At 39.6% G+C, this 15,000-nt stretch overlaps 1 protein-coding gene across 2 annotated transcripts in view; it reads left to right on the forward strand.

The window, feature by feature from the left end:
• LOC137998080 (ephrin type-A receptor 4-like) overlaps positions 1-15,000 on the forward strand; it is a 127,894-nt gene that overhangs the window by 26,358 nt on the left and 86,536 nt on the right. For both annotated transcript variants that reach the window (XM_068844494.1, XM_068844493.1), the window contains 2 exons: positions 11,521-12,163; positions 12,773-12,820. In XM_068844494.1, the coding sequence (XP_068700595.1) occupies positions 11,521-12,163; positions 12,773-12,820 (691 nt within the window). The remainder of the gene's footprint in view (positions 1-11,520; positions 12,164-12,772; positions 12,821-15,000) is intronic.

Here is a 15,000-nt window from a genome sequence, read left to right on the forward strand (position 1 = left end):
ATTCTTGTGGCTTTCCGTCGTAGATGTAAGGATATGATATGATATGATATGATATTTTATGATATGATATTTTATTATTTATGCACGGTAAAATCATCAGCTAAGATTACAAACAATGCTAAAATCTAAATTACAAAAGGTAAAATTTTAAAATGATTACAATAAAACACAATTAAACTATATTAATTCTAAAGCTGCTTTCCATGAATGCCGTGCTTTATACTAAAATATGTCTTTAATCAGATTTTTGAAAAGCCTAAGAGACTCTGCTTGTCTCGCTTTGAGGGGTAAGCTATTCCAGACAGTAGCACCTCTATAGCTGAAGCTGTTTCTATAATAATTTGTCCGCGGAAACGGAACATTAAGCTTTCTTTCAGAGTCTCTTAAACTATAAACAGATTCGCGGTTTGTAAATTTAGAACATAGATATTTCGGTGCTAGCCCCTGAAGACACTTATAGACCATTGTGGCCAGCGCAATTTGTTGCTGGCTAACTAGATTTTTCCAGCCTAAAATTTTGAATAGCTCGCTAGCATTTACATCAAAATTAGAGAGGGTCAAAACTCTGGCTGCTCTATTTTGCAAATTTTGTAATTTGTCATGTAACGTGATACCACAGTTTCCCCAGACGACATTGCAGTAGTCAAAGTGCGGTTGAAGTAAAGCGTGATAAATAGAGCGCAATGTCGTCTGAGGAACGAGATGCCTTACACGTTTGAGGGCTCCAATTCCAGAAGCTACTTTCTTTGTCAGTTTATCGACATGGCTACTCCAGTTAAGATTATTATCAATAAGCACGCCCAGGGATTTAGCAACAGAAACTTGAGTGATAGGAGCACCATTAATCTTGGGAATTGGAGGATTTGTGAGAGCATACAACCTCTGCCTTGATCCAATCAGCATAAATTCGGTTTTTGTCATGTTCAGGGTAAGTTTGTTTGCTATCAACCATTTTTTAACATTTTCTAGATCATGGTTAAGACTTGATTCTATGTCGCCTGTATTGTCACCCGCATATGTTAGGTGGGTGTCATCTGCGTACATCCATGGCACACAATTCGTTAGACAATTTGGCAGATCATTGATATATAGCAAAAACAACAATGAACCCAAAATAGTCCCTTGAGAGACGCCGCAACTTAGTGAGCAAGTTTTAGAAAGTGATCCATTAATGGAACACTTTTGAGTGCGGTTGCCCAAATAGGACTTAAACCAGTTGTAAGAAATGCCATGTATGCCGTAATTATTTAATTTAGATAAAAGGATCTCGTGATTAACCGTATCAAAAGCTTTTTTTAGGTCTAGGAAAACAACAGCGTTTATTTTTCCTCGGTCAATGTTATAAGCCCAAGTATCATCATAGATTGGAAGAATTGTTTATGTGATCCCAATCTTGAGATGCAACATTGCTACGAAATTTATCACGGTTAAAACTTCGAAAATTCCTATAGGCTATATTAGTGTGACCCTTACTCTGTTCATTAATGGCTAATTTTCGATAGACATAGACCATGCTGTGATCGCTAATGCCAATATGACGCACACCTGAGCATAACGCCTTGTCAGGACACTTAGTAAAAATTAAATCAATCAATGTTGCAGAAGTTTCGGTTATTCTTGTTGGTTCTGTTATGAGTTGTTGAAGACCATAAACATCCGTGATAGTTAATAATTTGCGTGTATCGCTATCAAACTGGGATGCGGCCATATTGCAATTTAGATCCCCTAAAAGGTAGAATTCAGTATTAAGGGAATCCAATTTCCCAATCAACTCTTCAAAGGGTGAAAATATACTAACAAGCGAATTAGGTGGTCTATACCACGTAGCAACAATAAATGATTTAGAATGAGGTTTGTGTATTTCAATACAAAGGTTCTCAAGACTGCCCGTGCAAAGATCGTTGCGCACCGAAAAGTTAATTGACTTTTTTACATAAAAGCAAATGCCCCCACCTCCATATGTAGTTCTATCACGTCTAACTATATCATAACCAGAGATACTGACCTCATTATCGGTGATGTATTCATTTAGTTTAGTCTCGTTAATTGCGAGAACATCTATATCGTTACTTACGAGAAAGATCTTGAGTTCATCAAGATGAGTGGTCAATTTATTTATATTCAGCGAGGCCAGCTTAAAACCGCGTTTGGAGGGCAATACTCGAGAACGATCAATAGGATTTTAAGTCGGACTTCTCGATGACTCCTGACTGTTGCCTTCCAACGGCACGGCATTAATGGAAGGCATAGTAAAAGTTCAATGCGCTAGACCATGATAAAAATTCTTAAAAATACGCTTGTTACCTGCAAAATTCAGGTGTAGACCTCCACGGTTTAACCCCTTTTCGTTTATTTTATTGTGTTCAATAAATCTCCAATCGTTCTGACGGCAGAACTTCGTCAAGTGCTTGTTCACCTCTGAGACTTTATCATTAAGCTTAATCTCTCATGGCTTTGGTTGTAGCTCCAGAAAATGACTTTACCACCACTCGGTGCCCTACTGCTTTCGCTAATTTCTTACCGTGAATACCCTTGCCCATGGAGTCCCCAATCAATAGGGTTGTAAATTTACTGCTGGCACTCCTCTCTCTGCCGACCTCACCGCGTAAATCATCGTTATCAGAAGTTTCGCTTGGTTCACTAGGATTACTGCGAGGAAAGGCCGCAGTTAGCCATGTGTTGTTTGGAGTGGTTAGGGAGATTAAAATTACGAGCGACTGGCCTGGATGCATCCTTGTCATTCTTCTTAACATCGCGAAGGCGTTCGCGGAATCGGTCGCCTAGTCGTCTACCTGTCTCGCCAGTGTATAATTTATTGCAAAACGTACAGGTTATGCAATAAATGACATTTGCGGAGGTACATGTAAAATGATTGGTGATCTTTAAATCGCTTAGGATCCCGAGATCTTGCTAGCTAGTGTTAAGAGTGAAAGGACAAGTTTTGCAACGTGAGCGCGCACATTTAAAAGTCCCGGGTTGCCCGTTAGTTTTGAGGGCGCTTCTAATTAAAAAGATGCCTACGTTTTTGTCGCGTTTGAATGAAATAAAAGGAGGTCGCGAAAAGATTCTACCAGTCTCGGGATCATTTTCGAGTAATTTAAAATTATTAAGAATGATACTTTTCACTTCGTGATTATGATAATGGAAAGTGAAGGTAAATGGAATTCTGTCATTCTTATCTTTTTGCGACGTTTGTAGTGCTGACTGTCGATCAAATTGTTGGGCGCGGTGATGGCCCGCTTTGACCACAGAGACAGGATAGTCACGTTTTTCTAAGAACTAGCACATCTCCTCTGACTTACTGGAAAGATCGGAGTCATCACTACATAGACGTCGAAATCTAAGAAATTGAGAATAAGGAATGGAGTTCTTGACATGTGATGGATGTGACGATGAATACAACAAATAGCTGTGAGAATCTGTAGGTTTGTGGCCCGGGGGGGGGGGACTCCCATATGAAACAGACGGGGATGCTCGTCGTCTCGCTTAGGGGTGTAAATTTTGGATTTTGGTCTCGCTTAGGGTGTTCCGGGCAAAACGCCAATATTTTATGCCACCAAGGTCTCGTTTAGGGTTCTGCGAAGTAACACAGAATTACGCGAAGAGAAACAGAAGTCAAATTTCCTTTTAAATTTTCTTTTTAGATAAAAGCATTCGATGATTATGCCTTTTTATCATTAAAACTCATTGCGTGTCGTATTTTTGTGTTTTTAAACGGTCTCTTTTAGGGGTCAAAATTTGCTTAAGCCACGCCTAGATTGGTCTCCTTTAGGGGTTAAATTCAAAATTTCCGACGAGCATCCCCGTCTGTTTCATATGGGAGTCCCCCCCCCGGGGTTTGTGGTGCACACTGGTACATAGCACGTTGCCTCTAATAGAAACTTTGATATCTAGAAAAGCCAATGAAGTTTCCGAAATTTCCCAGGTATATTTAAGAGCCGGATGAAAAGAGTTGTTGGAGGTTATAAATTGATCGAGTTCTTCTCTGCTGGATAAAATAGCGCCGATGCAGTCGTCGATGTAGCGGCCGTAGAGTTCAGGTTTGGGGCCGTTGTACTGATTAAAAAATTGGTGTTCAACATATCCTACAAAAAGGTTAGCATAGCTAGGTCCCATTCTTGTGCCCATCGCTACACCATTAATTTGTTTGTAATAGTTGCCGGCGAATGAAAAACAGTTAAGCGTTAAAACTAGTTCGGCAAGGCGGAGGAGCGTTTCGGAGCTAGGTTCTTTGACAGTGCGTTGATCGAAAAAGTGTTTAAGTGCTTGAAGACCTTCGCTGTTAGGAATGACTGTGTATAGAGATGTAATGTCCATGGTGAAAATAAGTTCGTCTTGGCCGGAGAAATTGAAATCGCGGAAAATTTGTAGTGCGTGTGTACTGTCTTTAATGTATGATGGCAAAGATTTGACGATAGGCGTCATAATCCTGTCTAAGTAGCTAGAAATGAGTTCGGTGGGGCAACTACAGACAGAAACGATAGGGCGACCTGGTTTGTTTCGCATGTGAATTTTAGGCAAGAAGTTAATGCACGAAGTTCTAGGGGTAGTGATGATGAGATTAGTTGCAGTGTCCGGTAATTCTTGATTAACTATAAAATTCTGAATGGTGTCTTTGACAAGTTGTTGATTTGTGGAGGTGAGATCTTTCTGGATTTTGGCATAAAACGAGGTGTCAGAAAGTTGCCGCATTTGCATATTTTTAATTACATCACGTACTTGACAAAATTCCCACGTGGAAGCTCTAATAACTCGTATGGAAAAATCAAAAGCAGAAAAAAGTCCTTGGTAAAGAAAAGAAAAAAAAACGGCTCAAAGAAGAAAGAAATACTTCCATTTTGCCAAAGAAAGAAAAAAAACCTCGCCGAAAGCGACAAAGGCTCTTGGTTTGGCCAAAAACCTTGGACAATCTCGGCATCTCCTGAAGACCCGGAGCCGGCGAAAATCCTTGGAGCAAGTACCTTAAAAGTCAAAGTCAACGCAAGTGCAGTTTGTGGACAAGATTCTTCGTCGGAATCTGGTGGAAGCGATGAAGAAAAAGGAAAATGCGATACCAACGGCCCTAAACAATGGCACACTTGAGCTGTCCGTCGATTCGTTACTAGTCGCCTCTTGTTTTTCAGCGGCACGTTTTCCGCCTTTGACCTTTTTGGCACGGGTTTTGCCTTTGCCTTTAGTGTCTTTGCCCATTGTAATTGTGTCGACGTCCTGAATTCCACTCGACTGAGCGATATAAAAGACGTGTTGCAATGCGATGCTTTTCCCGGGAAATCTTCATTTATTGTCACAGACGGTAGGAGGTCCTGTCTTTCCATTGGTTTGCGGTTTGATCAGGCGAGATAATCTCCAGGCGTGGCGCGAGTTGCTTACGAACCTTTACAAGCGAAAATCTCGCATATGATTTTGAGAGGAATAAATCCACTTTGACCGAATTTATAGGGTATGCAGATTTGGCGGATTGTCGTGAAATTTCGCCAGAACATTCCATATATAATGACAAACAAAAGTGTGTCGGGAAATTTTGATGTTTAACATATTTTTCGCGTGGCGTCCATTTACGCAACTCGTCTCGCACATTTTTAGCTACTCCAACTTTAGACGTGGATATCTAGACAACCAATCAGAATATCGAAAAAGCCCGACACACTTTTGTTCATTGATGCCTTGTGACTAAGACTGTGCAGCCATTTTGCTCGTACTTTGGAATCCGATAGCCAATAAATTCAATAGAAGAACCCTCGGTCGTTTCACGCCTTACCGGCCTGTGACACTTCCTGAAAGAAAACTTCGCTAAAATTGTATTTTTTTCGTCAAGTACATTTATTAAGCTTTCTAATGATATATAGTTTGTTGAGGTTTTATTTAAACTGGCGCGCGTACAATGTTTTTGGCGAAGGGCACCCGCGAAGGTGGGAAGTAACCTTAAATGTGCTAGAAACCAAGCAAATAATGCAATTAAACAAGCAAAGAAGCGCTACTTTTCTGATAACTTGAAAGTTAGCAAAGGAAATCCGCGCAAAACATGGAACCTCATTAACGAGTTAACCTCACGTAACACTAGCAAGTCGACGAATATCTTAGAAATCCAAGTTGACAACAGAACAACAAGCAGTCCTGGCAACATGGCGGAAGCTTTTAATGATCATTTCACAAATATTGGCCAAGTGCTAGCCCAAGAGGTTCCTGCTGCAGAAGTAAATCCCGAGTTTTACCTTTCACACACCGATAAAGCATTTCATCTAAAAACTCCTAGTCTCGACGTTGTTTTTAACCTATTGAGGAATATTGATGAAAAGAAAGCCACTGGCCTCGATATGATCCCAAGTAAGTTGTTGAAAATGGCTGCTAGTATAGATCGTTTTCACGTGACGTCATCACCTTCCAAAATCTAAAACTAAAGATCCACCAAAGTTTTTATCCTCATCAGGCATAAGAGGCGGCATATCTATATCTGTTGACAATTTCACAGCTCAATAGCGTGCTTCGTTTGGAAACCATAGCATTTTGAATTTCCGGATTATGTAGGTGCGTGACACAAAGCTACGATCAAGTTTGTTGAAAAATATATACTTATCTCATGATTTTGAGCCCTTTTAGAAGTTAGAGCATTAGGAAAAGTGCTTATGTAAATGCTTGTTTTTTCAGTAGTGATAATCAGTCGCCTAGATAGCCAAAGTAAGTTCCAGATGTTTACGCTATTTTCCAGCCGCCATATTGGTGTACCACTGAGGTACACCAATATGGCGTTTTCATACTGGGCTCTGTAAATTTCTGCGAAACATTTCGACGAATATCTGAAGTTTGGGGAAACGCAGAGGCCTAAAACTTGGACAAGTGTCTTATTTCTTTATCTTCTATAAGATAACAATTTCTTAGCGTTTTGCACTGGATAGTTTTTGATTTATTTTTTTTATTGCGTGACAGTGAAAACGATCTATTGTTACTCCATCGCTGACCGCCATATTTACAAAGTCAATTATCACTGGGATTTATCCAACAGAATGGAAAATGGCCTGAGTAACTTCGGTGTTTGCATCGACAGGTAAAACCTTCCTTCATACACATGAACCCTAACTTACCCTCATCATTATAGAGTGCTAGATTTCACAATCCACAGCGGCAGGAAAGTACAGTGTGCTTCCTTTGCAATACAGTTTTTTCCCTTGGAATTCTTATTGATCAGCTGAGCACAGAACCATTACAGTCTCGTTGAGAAGCGCTGATAAAAAGGGTTGTTGACAGCAATGGATACCGGCCGTCCTTCTCTCTTAAGCATTTTTCCGTGGAGAGTTCATGTCTAAAGACAGTGTTCTCCAAACAGAATATTTTCCAGGGCGTTATACATTCTTCCCGCATTCTTCTATGCTAACTCGAAATTCTCTGAACAGCAGTCTTTTTTAAAGTCTTTATTGATTGAATTGATTTCATTTGACAGCACATATACTAACATTATTGACTAACAAAACCTTAACATACACTAAAATTTAAATGGTAAATGGTTTGAACCCAGGAGTCATATCATAATTGAGTAACGTACGATCGTACGGGTGAGTGTAGTCCTGAGAATATCAGAAACCTTTTTGCTTCACAGGAAGCAAATTTTGCTTCCGCAACAAATGTTTAATGGTGCCACAAACGGGACAGCATTAGCTTTCGCAACAAAGTTGCCGTAAACTTTCCTCTTTTGCGGGCGCCTTAACTAGATACTATAAGAACTCCGGTAGTAGATGTCATTGGTCAACTTATTCGCGATGTTATTGGTCGACTGTCAGATGCGCCTGGATGTAATTAGCTGTGAAGACTAAACAGTGATTGGTGTATTTCGATCCATTTATAGGTCTAAGGTCTGTACGTCGGGCCGGGTAGGACTGTGATAAAGTAAATCAGTGTGTTATTTATCTGTTGGTGATGTCGTGGATGAGTCGTTTGTAGGGTGCAGGAAGTTGTAGTCATCGGTTTATTGATGTCTGTTCTAAGTTAGTGGTTTACTAACTTAAATCAGACACAAATAAACCGATGACTCGAACTTCCCGCTGGTTTACTAACTTAGAACAGACATCAATAAACCGATGCCTGCAATTTCCCGCACCCTACAAACTTGTGTCGCAACGGTTTGCGGCACCAGCCAATGAAAATATTACTTTAACCTCATGTGATCATCGAAAACGAGACAAGTTTCAAGAAACGTTCGCTAGTGAAACACCCGTGAAGCAGCTTGTCTCGCAATGTGACAACTTTTGTCGCAACAAAATTGCGCCGAGACAAGTCGCGGGAAAAATTATCTAGTGTAATAAACTGGCTTTGCTGAAACATACGGAAACACGCCAGTCTCGGGTTTCCGGAGACTATCTTTTTGACTCTTCTAGTTTGTAGATAAATAGAGGCCTTTTGTTTGAGACCAGTCACAAATGCGTGTGAAGTGACTATTTGTAGAACCAACATCACCTGTATCCCACAGATCCGATTAAGAAAACAGGTTAAAAAAAAACAGGTAAAAAATTTACCTATGATATTCGGTCGTTTGGACTATCATTGGAGAATGATCTTGGGATTTTTCTCCTACATTCTGAGATCTTGGTTGAGAATACGGCTGACAAACACGGGCTGAACCGTAGCCTGCCAATTTATCGCTAAGATCCTTAGGTTGTTTTATGACCACATTAGCTGAGTCTTCGTCCATGATACTGCGGTAACTGCTCTTTATTATATGATTATATTTCGAAAAGATCTCACTGTATTTTTTCGAAACATACTGAAAGTTTTTCGGGACGGAAAATATCATTATAGGTGGTTATTTCAATTGTCCTCTAAACTCTTTGCTTGACAAAAAAGGAGGTGTCATGACACCTAAGCGAGCTGTCATGGAAATTATTTTGTGTATGAAAAGTGAACTTGATCTAATAGATATTTGGAGGACAAAAAATCCCGAAACTAGAAGTTATACATGGAGTCAAAATTTACCTATGATATTCTGTCGTTTGGACTATTGGTTAATTTCTAACGGTCTTCAAGATTTTATCAAATCAGCCAATATAATCCCGGCCATTACAACAACAACAACAACTTTATTTGTACCGACAGTAAAGCAATAGACTACAAGATATTACAAAAATAGAAAGGAGTACAGGCTGCCCCAAATAACCATAGGGGCTAATGAAAAAGGACAGCCACACTCTGGTAATTAAGCTAATATAAATTAGGTCAGATGCACACATCTACGCACACACGCGCCAAAGCAAACAACACATAAAAGACTGAGAAAGACAAAATGTCAAAAACAACGGAAAGCCAGAAGAATTATGATGTTAGGATAATGAGAATTTTCTATAGTTTTCAAAAAAAGTTAGCTTTAGGTTTTTCTTAAAATTTTCTTAAAACAGATCACGCTGCTATAGACCTCGTTCTTACTGATACAAGCGAAGAGGCTAAAGGCCCTGGTTTTTGGAAGTTTAACTGTTCACTTTTGAATGATGATAAGTACATTAGTGAATTGAATTGCAATGTCCCAAAGTGGAGAACAGATGGTGTGAATGAGTTATCTGATAAGCGTGCAGTTTGGGATTGGATTAAGTACAACATCCGTGCTCATGCTATATCTTACTCAAAAAATTAAGCGAAACAAAGAAAAGTTGAAGAAATGCACTTGCAAAATGATTATGATAAGGCAACAAAGATGTTTGAAAGTGATCGAAGTGACCTCAACAAAATTCGCCTGAATGAAATTAAAGAAAAACTGGAATTATTTTATGAGGAAAGGGTCAAAGGAATCATCATTCGCGCAAGAGCCCGTTGGTACGAACATGGTGAAAGAAGCTCAAAGTACTTCTTGAATTTAGAGAAGAGAAATCATGTTTCGAGCACCCGCTCAAGAAGTGTGTACAGGGATTTTTTTTCCTATAAGACTGCCTCGCCTACTCCTCAAGCCAAACTGGAAGGTGAATACCCAAGTCTTTTGGGTGAATGGAAAAAAAGCATACACTCTGCCTCTTAATGTCACTTTAGATACTAAACTAAGAGCGTTTCAATACAAGTTTTTAAATCGTATTGCATACACGAATGAGAAACTGTTTGCTTTTAAAATTGTCGATTCCCCGTGCTGTAAGTTTTGTAAAAATGAAGTTGAATCCACAGAGCATTTGTTTTTCTTTTTCCAACGCAGTAGATATGTTTTCGAAAAAGGTTTTATCTTGGATTGCGCTCTATAGTAATGAAGTAATGGATATTTCTTTTCTGGACGTCTTTTTTGGTAAATTTAACACCGATAAAGATTTCATGGTAATTAACCACATTTTATTAAGTATTTGCAAAAATTCTTTATTTATAGATGCAAATTAGACAGAATATTTCCATTATTTGATGTTTTTAAGGTTAAATTAACAGCTACCTACAGATTAGAACTGTGCATTGCTGGGAAAAAGGATGTTCTCTCAAAGCATTATGTTAAATGGGATTCTTTTATTTCCACTATTTCTTGAATCCTTTTTCCAAATACTATCTAAAACGAAACACTCTTGCCACAAAGATATGTTGATTTTTCTTTCTCCATTAAAGTGGCCTTTTTCTTTCTTTATTTATTTTTACTTTTTTTTAAACCAAATTTTTCTTTGCATAAATCTATGTATTGTTAGGTAATAAGGTTAGTATATTAACTGTAAGTGTCTATAATGTGAGTGTACTATAATTAAGGCCCAGTAATGCGGGCAACATTTTTCGTGCAACTTGTCGCGCAGCAACTTTGCGTTGCAAGTTGAAGTCCTTCTTGCGAGACAAATTTTTATGTTGCAAAAAGTAGACGTCGCTTTTACTTTTTGCAACATGAAAATTTGTTGCGCAAGAAGGTGGTAATACGCACGACAAACAATCTTAACTTGCAACGCAGCATTGTTGCGCGACAAGTTGCACGAAAAATGTTGCCCGTATTACTGGGCCTTAAAGTAAACTACGATCGTCCGGGTGAGTGTACTCTTAAGAAGGACTGTTTGAGATGACAGTGACTGACGTTTCTACAACCTGAGTGGAAGTCATCTTCAGAGTCAAGTGATTTGTGTAATCTCAGTAGATACTATAATTTGTTGCGAGACGCATTTCCCAAGTAGAAGTGATTTCCCCTTCTCGCAATGGTGGCGGTAACTTAAATGTCGCATGGAATGTCTGTGGAAGGGTATGTTACAGCGGCCACTTTTTCGTGCAACTTGTGTCGCAACAAAATTGCGAGACAAGTTGCACTAAAACGTGCCTAGTGTAACATGAGCTTAATGCAGAGCAGAAACAAATCTTCTGGGTTAATGCATGAAACATTGTTTATTCGAGATATCATACCAAGTGAACACTGTATAGTGTCCGCATATGTTGAATTCCTGTAATAGTTTTCTTCTAATTAGCTACGTTTTTTAATTAATAACGTTTTTTTCAAGCAAATGAGACTTACACCTTAGCCATACTCGCATGTTAATTTTATATATACACTTTGATGGAAACCGGATTTGGAAGCATTCCTTTTCGTTTTCTTGTTTTGTACAGTGGTATCACCCATCCGGAAGTGGAGGGAATTTATTGGACAGATACACGGTGTGCAATTTTGATAACAGCGAGGAGCCAAACAACTGGTTACGAAGCGGTCTCATTCTAGTGGGAGACATAAAAAGATTGGATGTCACCGTAGAGTATAGGTCACGTGAGTGTCCGACGTTAAATTTTTGCAGAAATTCATCTTACGCATATGTCTGGGAATCAAATGCAAGCCTGGCTGCTGATGACATACCAAGCCCTATCAGCAACTACAGAATATATCGAAGATTTGCTAATATCAGCCGTCTGTCTGACAACAGAGAAACTTTAACAATGCCTCTTCAGGTTACAAGCAAATATATTGTTCTTGGATTTCGTGATCGAGGTGGATGTAGAACATTGTACTCGCTCAAGGTGTCATATAAGGCTTGCACTGAAAAAGCCGCACTTGCAGACAGTTTGGTATATCTACCGAGAACATTTTCTCAAGAGGAGCCAATTTCTGTGGAAGGAAGTTGTGCGCCAAACTCTGTGCAATCAGTGTCAGGTAATTTGACTGTTCTGTGTGACAGCAATGGTGAGTGGAATACCAGTCAACTGGAAGGCAGATGTGTCTGCAAAGAAGGCATGGAAAACTTGGGAGGTATATGTCAAGGTAAGTTTGTTATTTTTTTCTAGTACGACTCATTTATTACATTGATTGTTCTTGTTGCAAGGAAAAAGGGAATGGCTTTTTGGTGACCTTGTTTCACCATATCTGATCCCATGGATCACTGAGTCATAATGAAACTATTTGGTAGCAACGGTGCGATAAAAGAAGGTTAATTTGGCACGACCTTAAAATGATGTAAAGGTTAACGTATCGAGGATTTGCTTGGCGCTAGTCCAAGCACTGCACATGATTTATTCCGAAATTCATGGTGTCATTATAATTCACATATCTTATAATGGCGCGTCAAACTACTGTTAACATTTGAGAGATGAAAAGCATCTCACCGAACGAAAAGTTAACTGTTTTTTTTTTCAATTTTTGAAATTCGTGTTCAATAATTATGCTCAATTTATGGACTTTACAAAATTCACTCAGGTTCCATTGAACCCAAATTAGTACCGCTGAAGTGCAACTAATATAAGAATGAAGTTATTCCTCAAAACGTACCTACAAAATCCTATAAATTCGAAAAAGACATACCAACTTTCCTTTCTTAGCGCTATAAGGCTAATTGTTTGTTTACTTCTTTGTTTCCTGTTGAAATAAAATTAGCATGCCCTCCTGGAAAATTCAATGAAAGAAAAGGATTTAACTGCACTGGTAAGTTTCTCTTCATGTTTGAGCCTATCTGTGTCGGCCTCGGTTTTTGAGCTTTAAACTGTGCATTAGATGTACATTAATATTTCAAAAACCAAAAGAGTGGATGTTACATTGCCTTACCGTGGCCACCCAACAAACTTTCACATTTGACAAAAGGGGTTATTTTCTAAAGAAACTGTGGTGCTGCGTCGGTGGGGAAGTAGTACACAAAAATTTTGCTTTATCAACAGGAGTTGATAATGTAAATTGACCACCGTACAGGGATTCTAAAAGCTGACGTTTCGATCGATAGCCCTTCGTCAGAGCGAATCGAGGAATTATGGGTTGTGTGTTGTTTTTATAGTGGAGGAGGAGCTACGCTATTGGTGGTAACATGGCAACGTGAAAAATAGGAATGGCTCCGTGGTGAGCATTCGGCTCGATCCCCAGACTTGGCGTCATATGTGGGCCGTAAACGCAATGACATTGTTGTCAAATCGGCCGACAAAGGCGGCGCGGTAGTTGTTTGGCGGCCGGACCTTTACCAAAAAGAAGCTTTGTGGCAACTTTCTGACACCTCATTTTATGCCAAAGTCGAGAAAGATCTCACCTCCACAAATCAACAACTTGTCAAAGGCACCATTCAAAATCTTATACTCAATCCAGAATTACCGGACACTGCAACTAATCTCATCATCACTACCCATAGAATTTCGTGCATTTACTTCCTGCCAAGAATTCACAAACCTAACAAACCTGGTCGCCCTATCGTTTCTGTCTGTAGTTGCCCCACCGAACTCATTTCTAGCTACTTAGACAGGATTATGACGCCTATCGTCAAATCTTTGCCATCATACATTAAAGACAATACACACGCACTACAAATTTTCCGCGATTTCTATTTCTCCGGCCAAGACAAACTTATTTTCACCATGGACATTACATCTCTATACACAGTCATTCCCAATAGCGAAGGTCTTCAAGCACTTAAACACTTTTTCGGTCAACGCACAATCAAAGAACCAAGCTCGGAAACGCTACTTCGCCTTGCCGAACGAGTTTTAACGCTTAACTGTTTTTCATTCGCCGGCAGCTATTACAAACAAATTAATGGTGTAGCGATGGGCACACGAATGGGACCTACTTGTAGCTATGCCAATCTTTTTGTGGGATATGTTGAACACCAATTTTTTAATCAGTACAACGGCCCCAAACCTGAACTCTACAGTCGCTACATCGACGACTGCATTGGCGCTATTTCATCCAGCAAAGAAGAACTCGATCAATTTATAACCTCCGTTAATTCCTTTCATCCGGCTTTTAAATATACCTGAGAAATTTCGGAAATTTCATTGGCTTTCCTAGATATCAATGTTTCTATCAGTGGCAACAGTTTATGTACCAGTGTGCACTACAAACCTACAGATTCTCGCAGTTATTTGTCGTATTCATCGTCACATGTCTTGACATCACATGTCAAGAACTCCATTCCTTATTCTCAATTTCTTAGATTTCGACGTCTATGTAGTGATGACTCCGGTTTTTCCAGCAAATCAGAGGAGATGTGCCAGTTTTTCGAAAAACGTGGCTATCCTGTCTCTGTGGTCAAGGCGGGCCATTATTGCGCCCAACAATTTGATCGACAGTCAGCACTACAAACGTTACAAAAAGATAAAAATGACAGAATTCCATTTACCCTCACTTTCCATCCTCATAATCACGCAGTCAAAAGTATCATTCTTACTAACTTTAAATTACTCCAAAATGATCCCGATACTGGTAGAATCTTTTCGCGACATCCACTAATTTCAGTCAAACGCTACTGACAAAAAAGTAGGCAACTTTTTAGTTAGAAGCTCACTCAAAACTAATGAGCAACCCGGTACTTTCAAATGCGCGCGCTCACGATGCAAATCTTGTTCTTTCACTCTTAACACTAGCAAAATATTGGGACCTAAGCGATCTGCTAATATCACCGATCGTTTCAAATGTATCTCCGCAAATGTCATTTATTGCACAACCTGTACACTGGCGAGACAGGTAGACGACTAGGCGACCGATTCCGCGAACACCTTCGCGATGTTGAGAAGAATGGCAAGGATGCATCTAAGCCAGTCGCTCGTCATTTTACCGCGTAATACCGCGCACCGGTGGCTCAGTTGGTTGAGCACCGGGCTGTCACGCGGGAGGTCGTGAGTTCA

The sequence above is a fragment of the Montipora foliosa genome, chromosome 3 (assembly GCF_036669935.1).
Source record: "Montipora foliosa isolate CH-2021 chromosome 3, ASM3666993v2, whole genome shotgun sequence".
Taxonomy (NCBI): domain Eukaryota; kingdom Metazoa; phylum Cnidaria; class Anthozoa; order Scleractinia; family Acroporidae; genus Montipora; species Montipora foliosa.